At 50.9% G+C, this 27,462-nt stretch overlaps 7 protein-coding genes across 7 annotated transcripts; 5 read left to right on the plus strand and 2 right to left on the minus strand.

The window, feature by feature from the left end:
- Positions 1-827: 827 nt before the first annotated feature.
- Positions 828-2,765, plus strand: Aspvir_001223 (uncharacterized protein; the record flags this gene model as incomplete). Its single annotated transcript, XM_043266349.1, has 1 exon — positions 828-2,765. One exon carries the CDS (start codon positions 828-830, stop codon positions 2,763-2,765), a length of 1,938 nt encoding a protein of 645 aa, XP_043122284.1.
- An 817-nt stretch (positions 2,766-3,582) lies between these two features.
- On the minus strand, positions 3,583-6,046 carry vps27 (ESCRT-0 subunit protein VPS27; the record flags this gene model as incomplete). Its single annotated transcript, XM_043266350.1, has 5 exons — positions 3,583-4,514; positions 4,579-5,350; positions 5,420-5,701; positions 5,772-5,904; positions 5,979-6,046. 5 exons carry the CDS (start codon positions 6,044-6,046, stop codon positions 3,583-3,585), a joined length of 2,187 nt encoding a protein of 728 aa, XP_043122285.1.
- An 846-nt stretch (positions 6,047-6,892) lies between these two features.
- Positions 6,893-10,397, plus strand: Aspvir_001225 (putative ubiquitin C-terminal hydrolase; the record flags this gene model as incomplete). Its single annotated transcript, XM_043266351.1, has 3 exons — positions 6,893-7,117; positions 7,189-7,389; positions 7,497-10,397. 3 exons carry the CDS (start codon positions 6,893-6,895, stop codon positions 10,395-10,397), a joined length of 3,327 nt encoding a protein of 1,108 aa, XP_043122286.1.
- Positions 10,398-12,145: 1,748 nt separating this feature from the next.
- On the plus strand, positions 12,146-12,686 carry Aspvir_001226 (cytochrome b5-like heme/steroid binding domain-containing protein; the record flags this gene model as incomplete). Its single annotated transcript, XM_043266352.1, has 3 exons — positions 12,146-12,264; positions 12,324-12,450; positions 12,522-12,686. 3 exons carry the CDS (start codon positions 12,146-12,148, stop codon positions 12,684-12,686), a joined length of 411 nt encoding a protein of 136 aa, XP_043122287.1.
- A 723-nt stretch (positions 12,687-13,409) lies between these two features.
- Aspvir_001227 (putative RNA binding effector protein Scp160) lies at positions 13,410-17,517 on the minus strand (the record flags this gene model as incomplete). The annotated part of the gene is made up of 4 exons (XM_043266353.1): positions 13,410-14,395; positions 14,453-16,742; positions 16,800-17,056; positions 17,115-17,517. The coding sequence occupies 4 exons, from the start codon at positions 17,515-17,517 to the stop codon at positions 13,410-13,412; spliced, it is 3,936 nt and encodes a 1,311-aa protein (XP_043122288.1).
- A 2,327-nt stretch (positions 17,518-19,844) lies between these two features.
- On the plus strand, positions 19,845-21,522 carry Aspvir_001228 (putative nucleoside transporter; the record flags this gene model as incomplete). Its single annotated transcript, XM_043266354.1, has 3 exons — positions 19,845-20,189; positions 20,279-20,960; positions 21,029-21,522. 3 exons carry the CDS (start codon positions 19,845-19,847, stop codon positions 21,520-21,522), a joined length of 1,521 nt encoding a protein of 506 aa, XP_043122289.1.
- Positions 21,523-24,780: 3,258 nt separating this feature from the next.
- On the plus strand, positions 24,781-27,410 carry pakA (mitogen-activated protein kinase kinase kinase kinase STE20; the record flags this gene model as incomplete). Its single annotated transcript, XM_043266355.1, has 4 exons — positions 24,781-26,703; positions 26,760-26,859; positions 26,909-27,243; positions 27,306-27,410. 4 exons carry the CDS (start codon positions 24,781-24,783, stop codon positions 27,408-27,410), a joined length of 2,463 nt encoding a protein of 820 aa, XP_043122290.1.
- Between the last annotated feature and the right edge of the window lie 52 nt (positions 27,411-27,462).

A 27,462-nucleotide genomic window follows, 5' to 3' on the forward strand; every position in this document is an offset into this window, starting at 1 on the left:
ACAGAAGGTATGCATATACCCGACCAGACCGATCTTTGGTATTGTAAGAGGACTTATTCTCTTGCGTACGAAGCATGGAAAGTAATGAATACCACTCACTACTCCTGGTCTAGAACTGGCGATGCAAGTGGAGACAACTAGGTATCTCCTGTGTTCTATTTCTATTTCTGCTTTTCGACCATCCATGGCTGGTTCCGTAAGCCATAATACCAAACCACCTATCCTAATCATACCTAACTTACTTCTCCATATTCCGTACCGCTCTTCACTGTCTCATACTGCTGACCTCCACTACGACCCGAACGTTCTTCGTCGTCATATTCCTGTCCTTCATTTCGTTTCATTGTTTCCTTCTCTCTGCTCAACACCCCTTATTTTCATTGATCAACTTGGCGATCGTTTCTTCAAGAGCCTCGCCACTTTGGTCCTCGTGCGGGCCCTCTTGTCTCACGTGCAGTGTAACTTTGTCTGTTCCTCCATCCAGCCAATTATTACTTCATCCCCCGCGTCTCTAGCAGCAACAGAAGCAACCAGCAAGCAACCAGCAATTACAGCAGCACTCGTTCATCGTCGCTCATTGCTTTTCTTTTGGCTTGATCGACCACCGAGATTTCCCGTTGACTCTGCGGCTTTGCTTTGCCGGTGTACTTGTTTTCAGTCTCAATTGAAAGGCAAATCGTGGCGTTTGATGCCCCCTTCACATCGATAGTTGATCGACCGTACACAAACCCCCCCTCCCGGCAGCTGCTTGTCGCCCGTTTCGGAGCTGCATCCGTGCCATCTGTGCGAGCCCTTACCTGTCCCAGCGCTGGCCTTGGCTGCCTGCCATGCCGACCTCCAACACTTCCTCCCCTGTTAAGCGCCCGGGCCTGGCCCGCCGTGCTCTTTCGTCTCACGCTGTCGTCACGCGTACTTCGTCAGACTCGTCAGACACCCATCCTCAGAAAACGCCTGCCCACCGTCCCCGTGCACATGTCGTCGGTGGCGGTCATCGCAGTCACGGTCGCAACCCATCTTTCGGAAAGAACTTAAACAAGCTCCAGCGGCATACTTCTGCTGGACATATTACAACCGAAGCAACTGTTCGTCATCATCAACGGAAGAAGTCCGCACCAGCGACACCAGCGGCGAGTCCACGCGGTGGTCACCACGTGCGTTGGGATAGTGGGTTGGACTCCGGCCAGACCGCGACATCGTCGATTAAAAGGAACAACTCGAGCCCTGCTCTGCGAAATCCTCGACGCAATTCCTCTGGTGTTCTGGCAAAGAAAGCATTGGTAACCGATCGCCCAGCAACCAGTTCTGGGAAGAAGAAGACCGTTGGCTTTGAATTAGGAGTTTCAGACAACGACGACGACGAGGGCGAGTGGGAAGATACGACTCAGTCGCCTGAGAGCACGAGACGCAGCTCAGTTGCTCAATCCAAAGGTAGCCTGGAGAATACTGCCGTATTGGTGGACCCCCTCACCTTTGTCAAGCGCCCGTATCCTCAGGTGCCTCGTGCCGCGAGCAGCTTGCCGGAGTCAGCCTATAGGCGCTTCTCGCATGACGATCACTCTCCTGACGAGAACGATCAACACCAGGACCAGCCAGTTTCGGAGCCCGAGGAGTGGAAGGAAGAGATTGCCCGTTTGCCTGACCACGGCGACATCGCGGCCCGTTTGTTAAGCCCTTCGCATTCTGCTAGAGCACCTCCCGCGATGTCATCTATTTCTGCAACAGTGAAGCCAGCTCCCGTTGACACAATATCTCGGAATGCTTCCTTGACCAATCTCGCCGGTCCGGACGGCTTACGGCGCCCTCTATCTTCATCGACCACTACGCTCGCGAATACACCGGGGAATCAGACGAACGCAACGTCCTCGTCTATGGAAGGGGGTGTTTCCAGATTCATCATTAACAATAAAACCCGCCCCCACGCATCATCGCGCACGGATTCTGACCCAAATACCCCATCATCGTTTCTTCCACATTATCATCCGCAGACCCCACCGTCTCCGAACCGCGGGATAGGAAAGCACAAAGCGTCGCCTCCTTCGAGACCACCAGGCACTGAGCCCCCCTCTCGCACCCAGCAGAAGCTTTGGCTGCAACGAACTGCTGCTTTAAATACCTCTCCTCCCGACAGCCATGGCATGTCCACGGCAGTCTCTCCATCGCCAATGGACACGTCCTTCATAGCTGCATCGCATGGCCGCGCAGGGTCAGGTGTCTACGAGGCCAGCAGAGCGCTCGTCAACGGCTCCTCCCGAACCGGCGGAGATACCGAAGCCAAGCACATCCGGAAGGCATACGAGAAGATCGCGTTGGAACTTAGCGTCGTCCGAAGGTTCCAGTCTCCAACAGGCGACAGTTTCGCCCGCTTGGCGGCTATCCTTAATGACTCCAAGGCTCCCATAACTTCCACTGCCGACCGTACATCGGCACTCGGCAAACCAATCAAGTCGGCCCCTGCACTCGCGCAACTACAACAAGTTGGAAAGCAGCAAAGAGGCTTGCCAAGTCCTGAGCCAAGACAACTCATTAGCAGAAAGACTTCGGACTTGAAGAAATCTGTGTCCCAAACTTACCTCGAAGACGCCGACGACCCCAGCGACTCCAACAAATCTCAACACCCATCCCAGCGCATTCTGTCGACTTCCGACGAAGCCGCTCACGGGACCACTGCCGCAGACGAGGACTTTGGCGACAGCTATTTCACCAGTGAATCAGATATGATGATTCGCCGCATGTGGGAGAGCCGCGAGGTAGCTACTCATGGCTAGATGATACTAGCTTTCACCCGACTACGCCTTCTACCCCTTCTCTCCTTTCTACCTATGTCTTCTATTCATTTATCTTCATTTGACTCCCATTCTAGCACTGACGGCGTCCGGTGCATCGCTTATGGCTTTAGCTTACGAGCATTTATTACCAAATCAAGTTCGGGATATCCTACTGCGCCAATGGTTGACATGGAATAGCATTGATGGTTTTTTTTTATGTTTCCTTATCCCTTTCTTCGAATGCCCCTCTCCATGGTTCTTCCTTTACCAAGCCTTTTTTCACCATGGATGCGTGGATAGATTTCTTCATCCTCAATAATGAACAGTGTAATGAATCAGACGGAATAAAATCAGATAAGCACTTTGCAACGTTTTTAATACTTAAATGAACAAGCTGCTAATGGCACTATTGTGATCGAGATAACCATCCCAGAATCACAGGTAGTGTGCTAGGAAATGAACAAAAGAAACGTATGCAGCGAGAAGTATGATGCTGCTTGACTACATCGGCTCATAATACACAATCGAGTTTCAGGCGTTCCAAGTGCTTATCGGTTTCTCACGCTTAAGGCATGATACTCTACAAAGTACAAGTATAGACAAACACAAGTTAACTAGGGCCGTCATCCTCAAAAGGAGTAGAAGTAGTGAATGTCAATCAGAAATCAATGCGTGTCCAATCTCATATCCTAAAAATTTTCAAATCATCTGGTATCATAATGCTCACAAAAGCCAACAACCACGAGAAGGTGTTGTATAAGGGAGAGAAAAGCGACCACAAGAATGCTATACATCGCCAATTCAATCACGAGACCCTCTACAGCTCAATCAGACTTTCCTCAACTGCCGGTTTGGTCGGCGCAACGTGTTGATAATGTGCCGGAGGTGCAGACGCACTGATCGGGGAAACGTCTCCGCCAGGGTACGTTCCATATGGCGCAGCTGGTGTCTGCGAGTGTGTTGGAAGCGGTGCGCCTTGTGGAGGTTGTTGCTGGAAGTAGTATGACTGGGCGGGAGGCGCCGTCGGCTGATGCTGAGGGGTAGGTTGACCAGTCGATTGCACAGGATGAGGGTCTGCGTATTGCATATAACCTGGAGACTGGCCCTGGTCTGTAGGCGGTGATTGTTCCGGTGCACTCGCCCGCGCAGCGACAGGCGCTCCAGCTGAGTGATAGTAAGAATCTCGTCGCATGATCGGCGACGGCTGGTGAGATATTTCTGTCTCCCCAGGCCGGGGACTTGAATATGCATTCGGATCTTGTTCTGGATGCGGTGCGGACACGTAGTATTGCGTCGGAGCGGAGGGGCCAGGATATCCTGAAGGATTGTTGGGGAAAGGAGTGGAGGGAGCAGATGGTTGAGGAGATGCGACAGGAACGTTTCCATTCCACGGCGGATTTTGAGGCACTGCCAGAGCCGGTTGATTATACATGCCGGAGCTGGTCGGACCACTGGGAGCCGCTGCTGGCTCACGAATCTCCCTGCTGGACTGAGGGTATCCATAAGCGTTACCAACTGGAGGCGCCCTATCGGCAACCGGGTTGCCGTAATAAAAGTTTTCGGCTCCAGTTTTACCCTCCGCGGCGTGGGAAGGCATTGAAGCATATATATTGGGGTATGGGGAACCGCCTGGCACAGTTCCGTATCCGAGCGAATGCTGTGAATATGCACTAGATAATCGTTCCTCTAGCATGCGATCGTAATACCGCACCACCGTGGACAGCTTAGCATGCAGGTCAAGAAGGGTATCTATGGGCCGGTTAGTCAATCTTCAATAATAGATCAACCTCTCAATAGAAATAATTCAATTTACCATGCTTGCTCATAGTCTCCCCATAGCTGCGGGCAAGCTTGGGTCTGAGAGCACCGATGCTCTCGTACAGCTCTTGGATTTGGGGTTCCCGTAGGATCGTCCCCGGAGGTTGATGTTGTAACCTGTCAACGAGGGCGGCGAACAGGTGAATGTTTTCTACCTCGACGGGGCTCAGCTCATAGGGATTTTTGGGCAAGGGTGTTGCGGTGGTAGTATCACGAGCGGAAAAGTCCGTCGCTGCTGCATTACTCTTCAGGGCGGCCGCATGCTTTTTCTTGTGTTCCTCCATGTCCCGCAGAGAAGCTTCGATGGCAGCTTTCAAGTCCGCGTCTTCCTCCTCCTCGTGGTTGGCCTGAGTAGTCGTCTTTGCCGGTTCGTCATTGAGCCTAGTTGATGGCATGTAGCCAGAAGAGCCCTTATTCTGAGCCTCTTCCAAGCTCAGTTGAAGCGCCCGCCGCAGGTCATCATCAAATCCCCCTTCTGCCCTCGCGCCGCGAGGTTCCATCGCGTTTGACTTGGTGATGGAGTGGTTCTTGAACGCAGATCGGTCTGACAAATTAGATGGCATGAATGACTTTGATGTTAATTTGGCATAGCACCCGTCATCGACGCGAACGGGCTGCAGTATCCCCAAGTGAGGCAGGGGCAGGGTTTTGCTGGAGCACTGAGCATCGAAGACATTACCGCAATTGCGGCAATGGTGTTTACGATTCATGAAACTGAATGGTGTACGGCAGCGCATACAAACGTCGGAATCAATCCACTCAGGAGGCTATGTTTCCGCAGATTCAAACGTTAGCTTCAAGACAAGATCCGCACCATGGGACGGACGTAAACATACCGCACTGCTTTCCAACATACTCCCACTAATCTCATTCTTCGGGGGGAAGCGGAAACCCTCGCTCTGCAGCCTGCGGTAGGTCTCGCCCAGATAGTTGAGATCCATGCGGCCTTGGGCCGCCATAGCCCAATCCTGAATGAGTTCCAGCATCTTCTCCTTCACATCAGTATTCAGGGGAGCTCCCTCAGCTGTTAGGAGAGACGCCAGATTATCCATAAACTCGCGCGACGCAATTTCCGCCAGAAAATGGGACCCGCCATTCTTCACGCATGTGTCGGTTAACTAGAGAGATATCAAGCACATCAGCATCGAGAACAGACGCCACCGAGGTCTCGGGTCATCATTATACAACCTTCAATGTCGCAATCTGCACGTTCGGATTCCTATTTTCTAGTCGCCGTTTGAGCGACCTCATCGCTTCTTTGGGCTGGACGCTTTTCGATCGGATAAGGTCGGAGATCTCGAGGTTGAGAGCAATGTCCTCTCTATTTGATAGAGCAGTTAGCTATGGCCGGGGCAGCTTCCACAACTGGGAAAACTCAAATCAAAGAAGACATACAGCGATGATGATGTCGCACGCTCAACCTGCTCGTCGAGTGGAGAAGTAGAGGAAAACCAACCCGCCATGTTGACGGTGATAGAAAAGCCTCAAAATCGCTATTTGATTGATGAGAGCGGAGAAGGGGATTGATGACGTTGAGAAACAACGATGAGGGGCAGTAAATCACAGAAGTAGACGCAGAAACCCGAGTACAGCGGCCTCACTGAAGGATCAACTCGATAGATTAGGAGTTTCACAGAGAGTAATCAGGACATTGATAGGATGAGGGATGAAGGAGATGGTGTTGATGCATGTATCAAATCAAGCTCCAGGCAGATCCATCATTAGGTAGGTACCTTAGGCAATGAGGTACGGAGTGGAGGTTGTAACTGGGCGAGAGCTGCTTAGTTAAGAAAAGAAGCAGGCCCATGTGGCATAGTCATTGGCTGGAGCACTGTTAGTAGCTGCGTCCTTAGGTGTCGACTTTCCGATTTAGGTCAACAAATCAGGTGTCGAGGCAGAAAAGGCATGTGGCGTCATCGGACAAGGCGGCGAGCAATACCAAGACCTGTTTTGATACGGTCATTACGCCGATTGCGCATACCCCAGAAACGTCCCGCAGTTTGCTTCTGCCTTAGGACGGACTATGTCGCATTATTCTGTTTCAATCAATTTGTTCTTCGGTCATTATTCTACCCACCCTCGCCAGTCAGACATTCGTTGATTTCCACTCTCTTATACAGGGGTACTGTCTGCCCATATCTTCGTTCAGTGTCTGCCCCTGCTTCTATTCTCCCCTCCTTTGCTCCGATTCACAGACCCTTTCTCCTTGTATACCGCCCCCGAGTACCTAGTGGCTCTCCCGAAGCTTTTCCCCGCGGTGCTTCCGTCACGGTCATGTGTTAGAGAATACTTCTCTTCATCCGTGTATAATGACATTGGATGCAGCATCGTTACCCTCTCCGCCGAATTTTGCGCCGTGCAAGAATCCCGATCGGCTGCACTCCTTGGGTGGCATGCAATCGGGCGTGGAGCGAAATGGCAGATCAGGTTCACCTCAAAATGGCAACCATGCCTCATCCCGAATACCACGATTTCCGAATATTAAGGATCTTCAAGATGAAGCAGCCTCTCTGGATGTGAACGAATCAACTCCGGTGCGTATTGCTCTTTTGTTGATTCGCCTTGAGTTTTCTGCTGTGGCATATCGCTAATAGGAGTCTCATAGTTGAGTGACTTGGTCGGACGGGCACAGGAGGCGATCGAGCTAGCTAGGGAGTACGCTGATACCGAAGAATTGGACAAAGCTTATGTGCAATACCTGCGTGCTTCTGAGATCACTATTAACATCATACCGCACCATCCTGACTACCGCATTACCGTCAACCAGAGCCCGGCATGGTACAAGCAATTTGCGAGTCTTATGATGGTATGCTTTTCCAGCCATGAGAAGGCGGTTCATGGCTTTTGAGTGAACACGCCCACGAAATTGGGATTCCCGACGAGAAGTAGATCGTGTGGCTGACAAATTGATAGGCTGTGCGGACGAAGCAAGGGACGATGGACGATATCAAACAACAGATTTTGGAGGATAATTTGGCTAGCAATATCCAACCGCTGGGGCCATCCCGGTTCACTACATCAGGATTTCAGGGAACCGCCGCGGCAACTTCCCAGAGTGCACCTTCTAGGGGCCGTCAGAAGGAAGCAGGCGAGAGTTCAGTACGGATGCCAAGTCCTTCAGAATTCCAAAGCACGCCTGACACACGACCCAAGCCGAACAGATATTCGGCCCCTGCTGAGGACCTACTTGCCCAACGCTTCGCTAAACTAAGGGCATCACCATATCCCGTCAATGGTCAAAATCATCCGAATAATGGACAAAATGGTGCAACCACAACGCCTTCGCCGCCTAAATACCTTAATGACTATCCTCCTCGTCCGTTGTCTTACATACAGCAAGGTTCACAATCCAGCTCAAACTTGAGCTCACCCTCTAGGCGCCCTCTAGGGCCCCGTAACATGGGGACAAATCACGATGTACCCAATCCGCCTCCGAAGATACCACTTAATACCTCTCTTCCTCGGGCCCCTGATCCAGCTTACAGTCCGATATGGACAGTGCCTTCTCAACCTCCATCAAATCCGCCCAGAACATCTACTGAGAGCTCCCGCCCTGTCAATCCGCGATACTCACAACTAGCCAACTCTCCCCGTGGCAGTCCCAGTCGTGGTGATCTTGATGACAATCCTTATCGATCGATGACGCCAAATGGCGTTCACCAGGTAAGAGAAGCCAGGAGTAGCTCCGCAGATCTACCGCATAGCACTACTATCACCGCTCAAGCTTTACTGGAGTACCTCCGCAAATACAACGTTTTGTTGATCGATGTGCGACCTCGCGAGAAATTCGACGGAGGCCATATTTATGCAAAATCAATCATCTGCATTGAACCGGTGGCATTGAAAGAGAACGTGTCTGCGGAGGAACTTGAAGAGCGACTGGTGGTATCACCTGAACATGAACAGTCGCTGTTCGAGAGGCGCAATGAGTTTGACCTTGTTGTGTACTATGACGAGAGAACGGACTCGGTCAGCTACCTCGCGGGGTCGCCTGTTGGGACAACAGCTCCTCATCTTCGAGCCTTGCACGACACATTGTATGAATTTAATGCGTACAAGCCCTTAAAGGATGCACGGCCACCTGCGTTACTATTGGGTGGACTCGATGCATGGATTGACCTTTTGGGGCAGCAGTCTTTGGCAACATCGACAACTGCTGCCGTAATGGGATCCATACAGGCCAAGAGGCCGGCGATGAGACCGGGCCGACCTCTTGGGAGGGTACCGACCATGGCGAGTGCCAATTCCAGTCTTGAAGTCCGAAAAAGAAGACTGCGCGAATATAAGCCTTTGAATCCGGAAGAATTGACCGCATGGATGGAGAAGTCTAAGAATGAGGAGATTGACACAAGCACCTATATCGAGGAGGAAGTGCTGACAGAGGAACCGGAAGATGCTTCTGAGCAGCAGGAGCCTCCGGTTACGCCTTTTGTGCATACATACGAGGACTTCTTGCGGCGCTTCCCGGAACCGCATGCAATTCAGGAATCGATGGTTGTGCCGCACTCTCAGCCGTCGATACCTTCCTCTACACCCAATTACGCTGCTCCTGTACCTGTTGCACCATCACGACCACCTCCCGCCCTACCCCGACCGAGCTATAGTGGCGTCTCAGATGGCCGGCAAATTCAGGCACCTCTGGAACGGCAGAATTCGGCGACCAAAACAGCTTTGTATACTCCCAGTTCGATGCTGAGTCGCCTCAAACTTCCGCGGACTGGTTTGACCAACTTCGGGGTGACTTGCTACATGAACTCAACCATCCAATGTCTCAGCGCGACCGTAATGCTTAGCAAGTTCTTCATTGACAACCGATTCCGGTTCTACGTTCAAAAGAATTGGAAAGGATCACAAGGCGTCATGCCTGGGCTATTTGCGAATCTGATTAGGTCGCTGTGGAAGAACGATGTTGAGGTGATCATGCCGACATCATTTCGCAATTTTTGCGGCCGCTTGAATCAAGAGTGGGCCATCGATCGGCAACAGGATGCCAAGGAGTTTTTTGACTTTGTGGTGGACTGTTTGCATGAGGACCTCAACATCAACTGGCAGAGGACTCCTCTCCGGCCGCTCACATTCGAGGAAGAAATGCAGCGAGAGCGGATGCCTGTACCCAAGGTCTCCAAGATTGAGTGGGATCGCTACTGTCACCGGGAAGAATCCTTCATCTCCTCACTGTTTGCTGGCCAGCACGCCAGTCGGCTTCGATGTACAACCTGCAAGCGGACGTCAACAACGTATGAGGCTTTCTATAGTATCAGTGTTGAAATTCCACCGACCGGCACGGGCGACATCTATCAGTGCCTGCGTAGTTACTGCCAGGAGGAAATGCTGAGTGGGGATGAAGTGTGGAAGTGTCCTTATTGCAAATGTGAGAGGGTGGCGACGAAACAGATCATCATCACCCGGGCGCCCCAGATTCTGGTGATCCATTTCAAGAGATTCTCAGCATCGAAAACGCAAAGTGCGCGCAAGATTCATACACCCATTGACTTTCCTTTGCATGGACTTCGGATGGATGATTTCGTCATCTCTGCGAGCCCTGGATCTGCCAACGATGCCAGGGCTTCAGACATGACCTCTGCGACCACAGCGCCTTTCACGTACGATGCGTATGGGGTGTTACGCCATATTGGATCGACCATGGGTAGCGGACATTATATATCGCTGGTGCGGGATGCGCAGCGCCAATGCTGGCGCAAGTTTGACGATGAGCGGGCGACCGACTTTAACCCACGCGATCTGCGCTTGAAAGACCGGCTGCAGAACGAACAGGCATATATTGTATTCTACGAGCGAGTTCCGGCGAAGTGAAACTGCCATGAATTTGCATCTTGATGATTTTCGGTTTCGGATACACCTTGAGCATTCGTTTCGGAGTGATTGTTTTGCTCTATTTGCAGGGAAATGACGGCCGACGACATGATACCTGATGATGATCCATAAATGATGATTTGACCTTGGCCTGTTTTCTTTTTTTCTTTAGCCATGCATGTTTGTCCCTGAGTCCACAAGCAATGTTATTGTGTATATAGAGAGAGTTGGGTAGATACTGTTGCAATGGGAAGTATAGACGTTCCTGACAGGACATTTATACACTTGTCATTCAATGGCCGTTATGGGTTCTGGCCCATGTCCTCATACATCGTTTCCTGTGGTAGTTGGCCTGTGATGGACAGATTCCGCGGACACCGGAACCAGGTCTATCCTGAGGCAGAAAAGGACGGAAGTCCAAGCACGCTATCCGATAGGTTTGCCGCAGTCGATCATCCCCGAGGTTATATTGGCTGTTGACCCCGGAACAGAGAGGGTTGGTCAACTTGCTGGGTTGCTTTGGGGAATCATGTACATTAATTGGGATAAATGGGTCTGTGGACTATCGAGGCACGATTACGATTTAATACAGCCTAGAATTTTAGTGTGCGACTGAACTCCTTGCATAGTATTATGCATCTGCATACAAGATAGTTCTACTTATGAATACCATCGTGTTAGCTATCGATTGGCAGAATCTTATGGACCAATACTTCTGACAGAGATGCCTACAAGCTACAAAGACAGTGAGCGTATGAGTCTAGGTACTCCGCAGGCAAGAACCGTCAAGTGGAGTAGCAGCCTAGCAGCCGAGATCTTAAGGACAGCGGAAGACCATTCCGATTCAGTCAATCAGAATATTCATTCATCCTCGAGATGTTCGCCGATGGCCTGATTGGGAAGTATTATCCTGCGGTGCATGTCAGCGCTCGTCTTAGAATAGAAGTCCCAACCGTTCTTGACTATGGAAATGAAGAGAGCGAACACATGAATACATGAAAGATTATATAATCTGTTCTTCAGGTCTCGGAGAATCCGGAACAGAGAGACATGAGAGGGGAAGAGAAATAAGCGGCTTTTTATTCGCGGAGGGAAGACGGAGCCCTTTGTCTATCCAGCGCTATCAAACCACCTCTGATAGAATATTTAGAGTCAGTCCCTCTAGAGCAATTGAATAAGACAGCACAATTGTATGAGCACTTGAACCGATCGCTACAAAAGGCGCCTGAGGAGTAACCGGATCAGATCCACGGCAGTAAAAGAAGCGGTGCGGTGCCTGAGGTTCTGGAATAAGCCAGCAGAACAATCACAGGCCGGCCGCCGACCCCAAGTATCTTTCGGGATCACCCACCCAGCTAAACTTTCCCGCCGCCATTACCTCTCTAGATTCTTCTTTTCTCCTCACCGAATCTCCTCCTATCCTTCCCCCAATTTCCCTTTCCCTATTTCAATCTTATCAGTCAGTCTGTCTTTTGGCATTGCCTTGATCCTGTCATATTTCCTATCTCTCCGTTGTCTGTTCCTGGTAAGTCTACTTTCTCTGGCTTCAGGCGTGTTTACTCCCGTTCGGAGAAGTACCTGAAAAGCAAAACGCTGGCCTTATCGTCTGACATCCTACGCCGACGGAATTGCTGACTGCTGACTGCTGGCACTTCCTTCTTCCCCTCTCATCCTATTTTCTTCTCAATCGCTACTTCAGAAATCTAACAGTCCTCACCAATCCAGACCAATCGAATAATTTAATCACAATGTCCGCCTCCAAGGAATTCACCCTCCAGGAGATCTCCGAGCACAAAACCAAGAAGGATCTCTACCTCATCGTCCACGACAAGGTCTACGACTGCTCCAGCTTCGTCGATGAGCACCCGTACGTCACATACCCCCCAATACAGACATCAAATCCAAAACTGACTCGAAACCTCCCAGTGGTGGTGAGGAGGTCCTCCTCGACGTAGCCGGCCAGGACAGCACAGAGGCCTTCGAGGACGTCGGCCACAGTGACGAGGCCCGCGAGATCCTTGAGGGTCTGCTGGTCGGTACTGTGAAGCGCCTGGTAGGTTTTTCTTTTTTCCCAAGCTTCGGCTGACATGCGCGGATCCAAACTAATTTGTCTCTCCTATGTAGCCCGGCGACCCTGCCGCGCGCGCTAAGCCTGCCCCCTCTTCCTCTGCTCCCACAGGCGCTACTTCCTCGTCCAGCGGGTTCGGCTTGTACGCTGTCCTGGTTGTCGGCGTTGCCGTCGCTTACGGTGCCTACCAGTACCTCCAGGCCAATGCTCAGCAGCAGTAGATGTGTCTGCAAGGGAAAAGAAAATCTGGAACGACAAATCAAAAAAAAAAAATAAAAAAATTACTCACAAGAGAATTTATACAGGAGAGATGCTGGTTTCAGTGTGACTGTTTTTTTCTGTCTGATGGCGATTCTGTTATTTCACAAGGGATTGCTGGGTGATGATACCCAACGCAGATATTTCTGTTTACTTTTACTGTGCTTGGTATCTCCCTTCTTCAGGGGAAAACCAAGTCAGATTGTCGCGGACGTTATATGACCATACTTATGCTACGGATAATATAGTAGAGGAGCGATTGGCTTCTGTCTTTTGTTTCTTACCCCCCTCCCCTTCTTTTTCTCCCTCTTATTATATCCCTTTGTCAAATAGACCGCTTTTGAATGTGTCTTGGTTCAGTTCAAATTCCCCCTCTTGCCGTGGTGACAGGTGGTATAGTGGCTCACTCCTGCTCCATCAGTGGAGTGCGCTATGGATGATCAAGATAGACAGAAGTACGTGAATACAGCTTTGCTCAAGAAATGTAAAATAGAAGATACACAAAAAGAATGATAAATTTAGGACAAGAAAGAATAGAAAGTAGACACAGTGCTGATCATGGAGTGGAATTTTATGGAATGCAGATGCGTAAAAGACCATCGTAAGGGCGTTCCAAGGTGATGAATGTCCCCAAGCAAAAATCCGGACATTCATTCCGAGAAGCAACCGGAAAGGAAAGATGACGCTCATCTGGAACCGCCGTTGAGTCCAGCGCGGACGGCGTCAAGGATCATCTCCTTTGCTTTCTCCAGTCCCTCTTTGCTGCCCTTGATTTCAATCGCCTCCCCGCGAGCCTGGTCCTTGGGCACGTTGATCCGGCATCCCGTCTGTTTGCGAATAGCGTTAATCTGACTTCCGCCTTGGCCAACAACGAAACGGTATGTCTTGGGATCGGGCAGAATCAGATAGCCAGTCGCAGTCTGCTGGGATGCAGAAGCAATGGCTTTCTCCAACGCCGACTTGGCTCTGGCCACATTGTCGCTACTTCCAATAAGCACCCATGGAATGGTCGCGGGTTGCGTCGGATCTGGGGCGGCAGCGCTGTGGTCGACAACTTTCCAAGAGTGAGCCTCCACAGAGTCGCTGGGCTCATCAGTGATCAATGGAAGGGACGACGCCCCGTTTGTCGTGGCGCGGGACTCGTCAGAAGCCGGTTTGGGGGGCACTTGCTGGCCAGCGTGATCGACAGTAACTCGGTAGTCGTTGCGCAGGCGTCGGAAAAAGGCGCCATTGTCTGCAATAACGTGGTGCAGATGCCGAGGAACTTCGACCGTCTCACCCTGCTGATCCTTCAGCATGGCAAGAATGTGCTCCTTCGCACTCTCGACAGCGTTGCTTGGGCCTTTCAGCTTGATATCGGACCGTCCAGAGCCTTGTTTGGGAATGTCCAGGGTGACATTAAACTGCGATTCAATCCCGCGTCTCGTCTCGCCTCCGCGGCCGATGAGGAGTCTGTGCTGTGCAGGAGGAATCTCGACAGTGACCGTTATCTGGTCTTCGCGTTCCTTTACGAAAGCTTCGATAGCAGCAACGATGTTCTCAACGACCTTGCCATTTCCTTCCAACTTGATAGTGGATTCACTGCTATCGGGGCGGGGGAATCTGACAATGCGCGACGCACTTCCGTCGGTAGGACCACCGGCTTCGGTAACGATCTTGCGAATGTTCGCACCTGGGCATCAAGTCAGTTTCCAAGATGGAAGAGATACTTATATCATCACAAACTTACCACCACCGCCGATCAAAGCCTTGTGATGCTTCTTGTCAACATCAATCGTCTTGGTGATGATAGCGTCAAATTCGCTGGATCGCTGCAGCAGAATCTTCTTTGCTTCCTCGACCTGCTGCTTTGTGCCCTTGATCTTGATCTGCACACGACCCGAAGCGTCGGGCGCGTCATTGGCTCCCGGGACGTCGATCTGCGCCCCGGTATCAGCGCGAAGCTTGTCCATCTCACGGCCACGCTGGCCGATCAAAGATGGGATCTGACTTTGAGCAACAGATACCGTAGCCGAGTGAGAGTGGTCAATGACCCACTGCAACAGACTCAAAATCTCATCTCTGGCGGCATCAGCACCCTTGCTCGGGCCCTTGACGATGACTTCGTCGGAGGCCTGGTTGGGGCGGATAGGACGAGAGCCGCCGACTTCGCTAGAAGTGTCTGCCACGGATTGATCGTCGAAGCTTGGTGTTGCAACCGTCGCCCTGGGGAATTGAACTCGGACAGAGTAGCGGTCCTGGAGTCTGTTGACCTGGCTTCCCTTCTGGCCGATAAGTTCGCGGTGGTACTGTGCGGGGATCTTCAGAACGTGAGTTGTCTCATCCTCCAGTTTCTTTCCAAGATTGATGATGCGGGCTTTGGCAGCATCCGCTTTAGCCTTGGGCCCTTTGACTTCAACCTTGCCACTGTCAACCTTGATGTCAACATCGAATTCCTCGCGAAGTTTGTTGATGTTCTCGCCTCGCTTGCCAATGAGGAAGTTTGCGAATTTCTGAGGGAAGTCGAACGAGATTGTGTAGCCTCTTTCGAGATCATCTTTCTCCTGCTCCACTACGAAGTCCTGCAGCTTTGAGACCAACTCATCCACTTGACGGGAAGGACCGCGTAGAGATACGTCACACTTATCATTTCGAGCATCTCCAACGAGAGCACGGACAGGGATCTGGTCATCACCCTTTGCCTGCTGTTCGCGGGCGATGAATTTGCGCACCTTCTCCTGGTACTTAGCAGGAACTTTAACGGACTTAGAAACGATATCATTCTGGTCTCCCAGTAGCTGCGTAAGGAAATCCTGCGCTTCATGTAGGGACTTTTCAAAGGTGGCCACCTCGGTCGGAGATGGCCTCTGGCGCGGAATTTCAGGCAATGAGTTCGTAGCCGACGGTCCTTCATAGACTAGAACAACATCGGAGCTATCCAGCTCATCCGGAATGAGAAGATGGACACCGTAATCATTTCGGAGCTTGGCGAGACTATGGGACTCAAGGTACGGGTGGTAGTAAGGATCGACGGAGACATAGCGAAGCCTTGCGGGAGGGTGAGCCTGGACCAAGTTCATGATGTCAGACCGTGCACGGATAGTATTCTTGCCGTCCCTGGAGTAAACCTCCCAGGTCACAGGACCGTCAGCGCTAGGTGGGAGTGCAATACGAGCATCGTACATCTGCTCCAATTGCCGGATGATCTGTCGTTGCTGAAGGTACCGGGTGAGGGCACGTGCGTGTGCATGAGGTCCGGCAGGAGCGTTGGGATGTTGACGGGACAAGTCAATGCTGGCCATTTGCATGCTCGTAGCAAGCTCCATGGCACGATTGATACCAGCCTCGATGCAGTCCTGCGGTCCGGTGATGGTAAGAAATTCACTGTCATCCGATGCCGGTGGTAGCACAATAGCACAGCCCGTATCAGCAAGGAAGTCATGAAGAGCATTGGCTCCATCCCCGAGGATGAATTGGTGCTGCCCGCGGTTGATGGCCAGCTGTCGAAGGGTCAGTCGCTGCTGAAGATCGGCGGCAAGCCTCTCGATTTCGGCGCGAGCTTCCTGCGCAGCAGTGCGCTCTCCAGTGATCTGAATGTGCTTATCAGGAGCTGGGACAAACTGCACACGTCCGGGTTCAGCCTCCTGCGGGGGAGGCTGGCTCTGCCATGTATCATACCGAGGCACATGCACTTGAGCCTTGGTACGCTCCTCGATAGCTTTCAGGTTGGCATTATGTGCGCCTGCAATGAAGGGGAAAAATTCGGCCGGAACAGACTTGAGTCGCAGGCTCATGTTGGAGGCCCGCTCCTTAACGATAGCTTCAATTTCCCGGCGTGCCATCTCTGCCGCAACGGCGTCACCCTCAATCAGGACGTCGATCGTGTCGCTGTCGTCTTCGTCATCCTTTGCGGCCGAGTCATCGGCGCGGGGCACTTGGACGCGTGCACCCGTTCGTTGTTGAATGTCTTGCACAATTGCACCTTGTCGGCCGATAATGTGGGCTCGGGCGGATGTTGGGATGGGAACGCGGACCGATTGCTACATCCTCTCGAGTTAACGAAAACGAGCAACATCAATTAAGATATCATGGCATACCTTGGATCCTACTTGCTGTGCAACCTCCTTGAGAGCCTGTCTTACGGACTCGACTGAGCCTTTGCCCTCAAAGATGATCGAGCCTCCGGGGCCGCCCCGCATATCGACATTTGCCTTTGAGCGCCTAGAGATGTCACGGAGAATATCCTTCAGGGGCTTCTTGAGCTGTGCTCGCGGCATCATCTGAGAGGGTGCTAAACGAAGCTGCTCCATGTGTTTGCCGGGGAGACTCATGATTCTAGGAACATCGCCGGCTGCTGATCGATAACTGGTTAGAACAAGCCGCAGTACCAACGGGGCGACAGAACAACATACTCGCTTGTGGGCGGCCAGCGACACCGTTGGCAAGAGCAGCAGCGGCAGAGGGCCTGGCACCCCAAGTAGCTGCAGCTGGTGCCTTGGCCTTCGGGCCACTTCCCAAGGCGGGGAACAGCTCCTCGGAACGGACATCAAAAGCAGGCGACTTTTTAGGAGCCGCATTGGGAGCCGAGGGTGTAGCGGCGACTGCTTCCTCGACTGCAGCTGTGGGTTGGGCGGGAACAGTCTGCTGGTCCTTCCCCGATGAAGATGAAGGGGGCTGCAGCAGATCTTCTTCGTCCACGGTATCCTCCACCGTCACCTTATGCGCCTCATTGCGGGCATGCTCCTCCTCCAGCATGGCTGCAAGGGACTTGGCCCCACCGTTAACATCACTGCTCTGTACTTGAGAAGCCATCATCAAATATCGTCAATTGACACCGGAAATGAGAATTATGTACTCGAGATGGGAGGGAAAAGAGAAAGTCTAATAGGTAGGCCTTTTCGATGCATGGATTAGTATGTTGATCTCCGTCTTGGAAAAAGGCATTACAGGAACGTTGAGCATACCAGAGCAAAGATAGCACCGCTAATAAACAAAGTGTAAATGAAACTGACAACGAGTTTCTAATGATATTGGTAGCCAATATTGTATCCAAAATGTTTGGAAAAGAATAGTAGAGACCAATTGCTGATCTGTGGAGGCTAAGAGAAAAAGGGACACTGCATCACCAAATTAGCGGGGATGAGGAGAAATAAAAAGACAATTGAGAGGAAACGTGATCAAGAGAAGAGAGGGGAAGAGAAGAAGGTGAGTGAGGAGAGAGGAGGAACGAGCAAGAAAGGGAAGTCAATGCTCGTGCTTAACGGGCAATGATGACAGTGATGATCAGAATAATTTGGGGGGAAGAAGAGGAAGAGGACAGACAGCTCTTCGCGGAAAGCACGACTAGTGGAAAGCCGGGGGTGAATTCCTGTTCGGGTCGAGGGCGGCAAAGAGCCTTGTCTCTTCCATCGGTCGTACTGGACATCCAATATTGTCTGCTGTTTGATTATATATACTTCTATGGAGCTAACTCATTTCTGAGTATTGGATTTCATTCTACTGAGTATTAATGAGCTGACATCAATCAAACCTCTCAATTGGGTGTTTGGGTACTGAATTGCGTGTGGTTACAGAACATGTTAGCCTCAGGCTTGCGCCCAGAGGTTGTGTGTGCCAAGTCCACCTTCTCCATGATCACAAGAGGGAGTGGGATGGCGAAAAAAGCATTGGTGTAGAGCACTTAGATGGCAGGAACTCATTAAGGTAGGATATCTCATGCCATGCTCTAAGGCAATCTTCTGTGTTTATGTGAATCTATGCAGGTCCAGAATTACTCATCAGAACCAAGGACTGGTTGTAAATGGACCTTATATATATCCCCAACATCTGCTCATTGTTCACTGGATAAGGTTATCAGATATAAGAATGAAAGTTGATAGACAGGTATGCATTGCTGGAATCCCAGTAAATAGATAGATAGCCTACGAATGGCTTTGCAGCCCCTGCCCATCCAAGATACTAAACATCGTAATCACTTACCTCAATCTTCCATACATATCTTGATACTTTACATCTAATAGGCTGAAGCAACAGCAAATCAGTCAATTCCTCTCCCTAAGCCATCCAACAAGGCTAAAAAGAAAGTTCGGCTTGCCAAAGCTTACCTTTATCTACCACGAGGATCATGTTCCCTATACTCATCTAATGCGGGAAGTGGTAGCACAAACAGGTCCATAAGGCGTTACCTACAGAATAACTTATGGACAGCTTCGACGAGCACAGGAAGGGGAAGCATAAAACATAAAGAGTACCCATCGACGGGTGTATTAGACTGTCGTAATCAACAACATAAATTATCAGTCTAGAGAGGTAGACAGCGGTTATTACCACTGTAGTCCCCGACGACCGACACTGATTAGGGGGTCTAAACCTGCACTTCATGCTGCATGGGACTTCCTGGGGCATCGTACGGTTCGTGTCATATGCTGTCCTATATATAACAAGGTAGATCGCTTTTATCACTGAATATCACTGACGATCAACTTGCTTCTCGAGTTTCCCAGGGAATGGTACTCTGATCCATCCTTCAAGTTTTCTCCGACCCACAGCCAGCGTTGTCGGTTCATCACGGAGACGTGCTCCCGAAGGCCAAGCCAGGCCCGGTGCGAACCAAAAGCTTAAGTAGAACAGGCAGGTGATGACAAAAGTTACTTGCGTAGACTGACCAGAAAAAGTTTGCCTTCGCTACCAAATTTAACTCAATTGCTGTCCCCTGATTTCTGAACACTCAACCTCAAGAGCGTATCTCACGACAATCTAGGTCGGCACTCAAGAGTGGCGCGAAACAGTGAAAAATGGGAATAGTGCAATCCCGGTTGTTCGGACTTTGGAGGCTAGACTTGATGGATCATGGATTTACTCTGGGGCACTGAGAGACACACAGACTGTGGTCTCGTGGAACGGTGGAACATGGACGAGATAAGGTCACTAGCCCCACAAATCGTCGTCCAATCTTCGCGGGAAAAAAATGGGAAGATAGCAGAGATTGACCTCCGCGTCGCGAACGGGACAGCCGAAGCTAAGCTCACTCCCCGATTTAAAAGGTCGTCACGCCCGTTCAGTGTAAAGGGTAGAAAAAAGGCTTGTGTGGAAGGCTGTCTTGTCGCTTCCTGTCAATTCCAAGCTGCCTATCTACCCTCGACATGGATCCACGCGGTCTCGATGCAGAAGAAAAGGCTCACCCTGAGCCAACCTCCACCCCAGTGGAAGAACAAGAGCCAGTCAAACAGCGTGGCTTGCTCTCTCGAATTCACTACTATGAAGAGGTGCTGGATCACAAGTTAGGGATTGAATCACACAGCCTTGACAGGGTTCTTCCTGAAAATCGTGAACCTCCTAACTCCCTGGCAATGGCTTTCATGTGGGCGTCTGCTACGATGAACATCAGTTGTTTTAGCACAGGGTTCTTGGGAAAAGAATTTGGATTGTCTTTGGGACAGACCATTGCTATCACCATATGTGCCACCTTCCTTGGTGCCGCTGTGACGGTTCGCATACCTTTCCTATTTCTCTGGATCTTCCTAGAGCGATTTGCTCTTCCCCTTTGGGTTTCCAGCGGCTTACATTTACCCCTTAGGGTTGGTGCGCCACTATGGGCCCTGGTACTGGTCTTCGTCAGGTTGCGATCTCTAGATATTCTTTAGGATATTATCCTTCATCCATTATCGCTGCGTTGAACGTGATCGAGCAACTCGGTTGGGCATCTGTCAACTGCATCACTGGCGGTCTCGCCCTCAGCGCCGTTTCCGATGGCCGCGTGTCGATTGCCGTGGGCGTGGTCATTGTAGCGTGTGTCAGTTTTCTCTTCAGTTTCGTCGGTCTCAGGGGAGTCCTGATGTATGAGCAATACGCTTGGATTCTATTCTTCATTATTTTCATGATCATCTACGGCGAGTCTGCACATCGAGCCAACCTAGCGGCCCCTGCTACAGTTACGGGTCTCACCAGGTCAGGAAATGCTCTGAACTTGATCGGTGTGATCTACGGCTCCAGCGCATCCTGGAGCTCCATTGTCTCGGACTTTTACGTCCATTACCCGGTCAACACCCCCAAGATCAAGATCTTCCTATACACCACTTTGGGGATCACGATTCCAACCTGTATCGGAATGCTGCTTGGTGCCTGCATCAGCTCGGCTTTGGATACGAATCCTGAATGGGCTGACGCCTACGAGAACGGCATCGGGGAGATTCTGAAGACAATTATCTACCCTGGAGGATTTGCCAAGTTTCTCTTGGTTCTTCTGGTTTTGTCTGGAAGTATGTGATATCCTTTTGACGGACTCCGTTCAGCTCCAGCATGACTTCTCACTAACATGCCTCTTTAGTTGGCGTCAATTGCATTGCTATCTACTCAGGTGCGCTCTCTGCGCAGCTTTTTGCCAAGCCCTTTGCAAAAGTCCCACGGATAGTCTGGTCGTTCATCGTGTTCGTCTGCATTCTCCTTCTCGGTATCGCCGGTCGAGACCACCTGTTGGACGTCCTCGAGAACTTCCTGTCACTGCTGGGCTACTGGAACACGTCTTTCTTCGTGATCTTGTTCACCGAGCACTATCTATTCCGTGGGGGTAGCCTCTCCAACTACGATCTTGATGCGTGGAATACGCCATCAAGAATGCCTGTCGGTTATGCGGGACTTACTGCTTTCCTTTGCGGTGCCGCTGGATGGATAGTCGGCATGGTCGAAACCTACTATGTAGGTGCTATTGCGAAGATGATAGGTCAAGATGGAGGAGACGTTGCCAACGAGTTAGCGTTCGTCTTCACCTCGGTTGCCTATATCCCTCTAAGGAAACTGGAACTCAAATACGTTGGGAGGTAGATGGGCTGACCTCCCGCAAATTGCTTGTATATTATCAACATCAATCATATTCTGAACTAAGTCCCTGGTTGCTATAGTACCTTGGGAAGGATTGATCAAGTCCATTACCAAAACAAGACCGGAAGTCATGAGTCGGTGTATACTGCGGACTTGTATCCAAGTCTGGAGGCGTGAGCTGGCAGGATTCTTAAGGTGTCGTCTTCAGCTCAGTCACCAGTATTGCCTTCCCTGCAAGCTCAGGCCTATGGCATAGGTGGCGTCACCGAGTTCAAGAAGATACCAGTCCGTGCAAGCCAGAGCAGTCACGATGACAACACGACGGTGAATGCGGTTCGGTTCTATGTGATGCAACTCACCTGAGGGGATCAGTCTGAGGTTGAAGATCCAGTGCAGGATGACTGTATATGTAAAGATCCCGGCTTTCGGGAACAAACCTGCAGGACTTGCCATGAGGTTGCAGAGAACGCAGCCGATGCGCCCATCCTACCATATTGCCCTTTCCTTTTCCCTGCTTGAGAGCGTGGCAGATCTTTCAATGACGTTGACTTAGGAGATCACCAATATCCAGGGCATATTTATCACCTCCCGCTCGACAAGTATGACCTGGTAATAGGCCCAGAACAAGTTCAATACTGGGCGTAAGCTGACGATGACGATGACGGTAAGGTTCCTTAAGATGGTTGATGCAAAGCTAGGCCAATGGGATTAGAAGGGTGTCCGCCGTTGTGTCCTTCCTGGTAACCTAGTGAGTATAAAACTACCTATTATTTACTACTCCGTAGTAGCTTACCGATAAATACTCCTTAGATACATGACGACCTGGCAATCTGTAGAATGTGAGGTGTTCTGTCATTCTATTGAACAGGAACGTGGCCAGGACTGGCCCTCTTTAAGGCAGTCGAAGACAAAAATTGAGGTTCTATAGCTTTCAACACTCAAAACAGGGAGCATCCATCATCAATACCAATTATTCATAATTCTAACACAGGAGCTAGAGACAATGACTATTGGAGTGAGATAGAACGAGCGAATCCGAGAGAGACACGGGTATGCTAATGCTGTGGTCCAACCTGTGACTGGGATACAAGCATAGACGCAAGGGGAAGTGTTTTCACACATCCGGACGATTCAAAACGCTGGTGTACCTGCAGAAGGGAAAGCCGTACCTATGTACTCCGTAACTGCCTAGGATATTCCTTGGGAGTGTCTATTCGACTGCTTGCCTGTTCTCGGCCTTTAGATGACTATCGAGATAAAGGAGAAAAACAGTGGTCAATGACGGAAAGCGGGAGAGGTCTGAGCACCCTCGATTTTGTCCTACAGATGGGTTAGAATTTGGCCGAGTTTGATTGTACGGAATTTCTGACTTTCTCCTGTCATATCAGCCTGTCAATTAATTAGTAGATATTTTCTGACAGCTCTGGCAGATTTTTGCCACGACGTGATGTTACTTTCCTTCAAGGTCAAAGGGGAAAAAAAAGGGAAAATAAGAAAAAGGATACGGAGTTGACTCCGCAGTTCATATTGACTCAGGACCATGTCTCAGTCTCTCAGACATTCTAAAGTATATCACCACACCAAACTAAGCAAGAAAATTCTCATCATCGTCATCGCCGTTCTGGTTGTCTGTGGCTACTATCTCTCGTCGAAACCAGTATTGAGTTATTCTCTGGAGAACCGGCTTCGCACGCTATCTTCCGTCTCTTGTGGTTGTTCTCCCTCAAACATACCTTATTGACAACAGCCCGATTTTCAATGGTATCAGACTGTAACATCTGGTCGAACAGCGTATCCAGGTACGCCGTCAGCAGTCAACAACTCAATGGGCCTGAAAGCCCTGACAGTACTCTGTACACCACACCCATCACGTCTCACTCTTCAAAGGACGGTAGCTCCCTGGTTGGAAGGCGGGGTACGAAGTACAGTCTGTGGCTTTTGTGCCCAGCTTCGATCTAACGTCCTAAAAGGAAGAATGAGACATCACCCATGGTCCATGATTTGTCTACCAACCTACCCCTACTCCCTTACCGAGTATCACAATGATAATTTCTGATGCGGATGCAGTAATTGGCTACTGCCGAAACAAAAGTACATCTCTGGATACCTAAAAGAAAGAACCTAGTTTAAACTTCTAGAACCAGTTATAGTTCTGTTCTGTAACATGCGAAGTCTTTATGTGAGGATATCAAGCCAAGCGTTTCCCTCGATGGGTCAAGCAAGTGGCTGCCATACTGAGAAGTTCACCTATTTCATCCCGTCACCGTATGGGGTGACTTTTCCAGGTCGGCTATTTGATACAACAATTATCAAACTACCATGTAGATACCTTAGAAGAGCACTGATAGATAACACCGCAAGAAATGATAAAATAACTAATTCATTTCAGACATCTACAGGACCCTACGGTGTAGAAATTGTATCCCGGCTGCTGTGATGGTCCAGCCAGTCAAGGCAATTTAATTCAATCACTGGCTCCAAACTTCGAGAATCAGGATCAAGAATAATAATAATAAGAATTTTCTGCTCATCTATCCCCAACTTTTACCGCATTGTCACTTGGCTGGAACTTGGTCTGCATCGTCATAATCATCACCATCACCATCATCTATCCATCCATCATCCAACCCCCTGTCGTTGTTGGATGATTGTTATTCCTTCTCATCATCCCCCTGGTGCACTACTGCAGATCGGTGTGCTGAGCTGTCGGGCTTATGCATTTTTCCTGCAACCTGGTGGTTTGATCTCTCACACTCGCCTTGCATTTACCACCTATTCTCCTCACCCACCTCAGATGATAGATACGTATCACTGCTTCTTCTGCTTCTGCCCTTGTAACCAAAGTCGGATTTCTGTCACCGCCTATGTTGGTCTTTTTGCTGTGACTGATCCAGCGGCTCTCCACGTGCTAACCACTGGTTATTGTGGTCACGGCTAGCCCACCGCGGCAGCGTCTTTCGCTATCTGGGTTTTCATCCCGTCCCGCAAATCACTCGATCTTTGCAGCAACACAGCGGTATACCTTTTTGCCCCCCTAATTTTTCCAGAAAGGTCAATCAATAATCATACCCATCAAGATCCATCTACATATCCCTTGCACAAACCAGCGACCGCCAAAAAAAGATACAGAAGGGATACCCAGGAGCACCGCCTCACGGTGGCTTTCCCCCACCTTCTCCCAATCGAGCCACTCAGGCATACCTGTCACCCACCTTGTCACTACACATCAATTCGCCGAAACCCCCCTCCTAATCGTACATCATGAGCAACGACGGGTTCTCGTCCTTAAAGTTCAGACGAACGTCTAGCAAGCTGCAAAAAGATCCTCCTAGCTTCTCTTCCCGTATCCTTAGAAGTCAGCAGAGCAACACGTCACTCAAACGACACCCCTCGGCACCTGTCTATCCCCGTTCCTCTGTCAGTGGAAGTCGTGAACATTCGCGCACCAGATCCAACGCATACGGCTCCTCTTCCTCCTCTCTTGAGCAACACAGTGGGGGTCCGTCTCCTGTCCTTGCTGGCGGCGACTCCAACTATCCCTTTTCGAACTCGTACACGTCGGCCAAGTCCCGCCCGGGGCGGTTTTCTTTCAATACCGACCCCAGCTCTGATGAATTGACCAGTTCCCCCTTTGATTCACGGGGTATGCTCAGTGCATTGGAAGAGAACACTGCAGAGTCCGAGAAAAGTCCCCCGCGGCAACCGCCGACGTTACGATCCTACCACACCAGCCCCGATTCCCGCGGACTCAGACAGTCGGCGAGTTTCACCGCTTTACAGAACCGTATGGACGCCTTCACTCAGAGAAGCGAGAATGATCCATCAGCGAACACGAAGAGGCACTCGGACGAGGCAAATGGAACAAAGGTCTTTGGGCGGAGTAAGAAGAGCAGCTTCTCGAGCTTTGTCAACAGCATGTTAGGGTCTCCCCGAGGTATCAAGATCTCCGCCCCCGAAAACCCCGTTCATGTCACCCATGTGGGCTACGACAACCGGACCGGCCAGTTCACGGGCTTGCCGAAAGAATGGCAACGACTCCTGCAAGAAAACGGTATCTCCAAGAAGGAGCAGGAGGAGCACCCTCAAACCATGGTCGACATTATGCGATTTTACGAGAAAAACGCCCGCGGAGATGACGAAGTTTGGCACAAGTTCGACCACGCCTATGCTCATCATCAACCCACGGCGAACACACCGGGGCCCCAGCGAAACTCGCCTCCAACGAGTCCTCGGTTCCCGCAGAACCACGAAGGCAGTTTTGAGAATCCACGCGCGCCTCCTCCAATACCCCGTGGTGCTCCCGCAGCCACTCAGGCGATGTCCCCCCCAATCGGTGGCCTTGTTCCCAACCGAGCACCTCCGAAGCCTCCTGCTCCGGCCAACATGACACCTGCCCGACCGGCACCGCAGCCCCCAGTGGCACGGCCACCTCAGGACGCATATGCCAACCAATTTGGCACGCCTCCCATCCCAGAATCTGAGCCGTTGCCGTCCGAGGCGCAGCGCAGCCGGTCGAATTCGAAGACGAACGGTGCGCAACCCCAATGGGCGCAGCCCAGTGCCGTTGCTTCGCCAGCTCAGTATCAGCAGCAGCAGGAGCAAGCGATGGCTGCCGCTCAACAAGCGATCGTACAGAAGCAATTGGAGCGCAGCCGAAGCCAACGCCAACAGCAGGCTCGCGTACCAGAACCCAAACAGCCCACGCAACCTGGACATTTGCAGCACTCCGATGATCATTCTACTGCGTTGCAAGGCCCTCAGAAGGCGCAGCCTGTTCCAGCAGCTCGTCCTCGACAGCGCGCTCGTCAGAGTAATGTTGTGGATGTAAGGGCGCGGTTGCTTGCCATCTGTTCCCCAGGTGATCCGACGAAGCTCTACTATAACCTAAACAAGATCGGTCAAGGAGCATCGGGCGGCGTTTACACTGCTTATCAACATGGCACAAACAACTGCGTCGCGATCAAGCAAATGAACCTGGACTTACAACCAAAGAAGGAGCTTATTATTAATGAGATCCTCGTCATGAAAGATAGCAGACACAAAAATATTGTCAACTTCCTCGACAGCTACCTCCATGGCTTGGACCTGTGGGTAGTGATGGAATATATGGAGGGCGGTAGTCTAACTGACGTGGTTACTTTCAATATAATGACTGAGGGGCAGATTGCAGCTGTGTGCCGAGAGGTAAGCTTACCACGGCGAAGTACAAGACCTGTGGGATAATGCTGACATCCAGTCAGACTCTGAGTGGATTGCAGCACCTCCACTCAAAGGGCGTCATTCACCGGGATATCAAGTCAGACAATATCCTTCTCTCCTTGGATGGCAACATCAAGCTGAGTAAGTCAAATCGTAGCGCCATTGCGATTTCCCTGCTAACGATGCGAAGCCGATTTCGGTTTCTGCGCCCAAATTAACGACTCACAAAATAAGCGAAACACCATGGTCGGCACCCCGTACTGGATGGCTCCTGAGGTCGTCACGAGGAAGGAGTATGGCCGGAAGGTTGACATCTGGAGCTTGGGTATTATGGCTATCGAGATGATCGAGGGCGAGCCGCCATATCTGACCGAGTCGCCTCTGCGAGCCCTGTACTTGATTGCCACCAATGGCACGCCAACCATCAAGGACGAGCATAACTTGTCCCCGGTCTTTCGCGATTTCCTGCATTTTGCACTCAAGGTTGATCCCGAGAAAAGAGCATCGGCCCATGACTTATTGATGGTATGTTCACTCGATCCACCGTCCCTTCAAGGGCCTTTTGACACTAACCTTGATCAATTTAGCATCCTTTCATGTCCCTCTGCTCCCCACTATCCCACCTGGCGCCGCTTGTGAAAGCTGCGCGCATGAGTAGAGCCCAAGAAAAAGCTCAGAAAGGGGGCGCTTGATCTCTTCTCATCTAGCTGTCTTTCTATATGTGTCGATGTCTTTGTCTTCTCT

This window comes from Aspergillus viridinutans (genome assembly GCF_018404265.1).
Source record: "Aspergillus viridinutans IFM 47045 DNA, scaffold_1, whole genome shotgun sequence".
Lineage (NCBI taxonomy): Eukaryota > Fungi > Ascomycota > Eurotiomycetes > Eurotiales > Aspergillaceae > Aspergillus > Aspergillus viridinutans.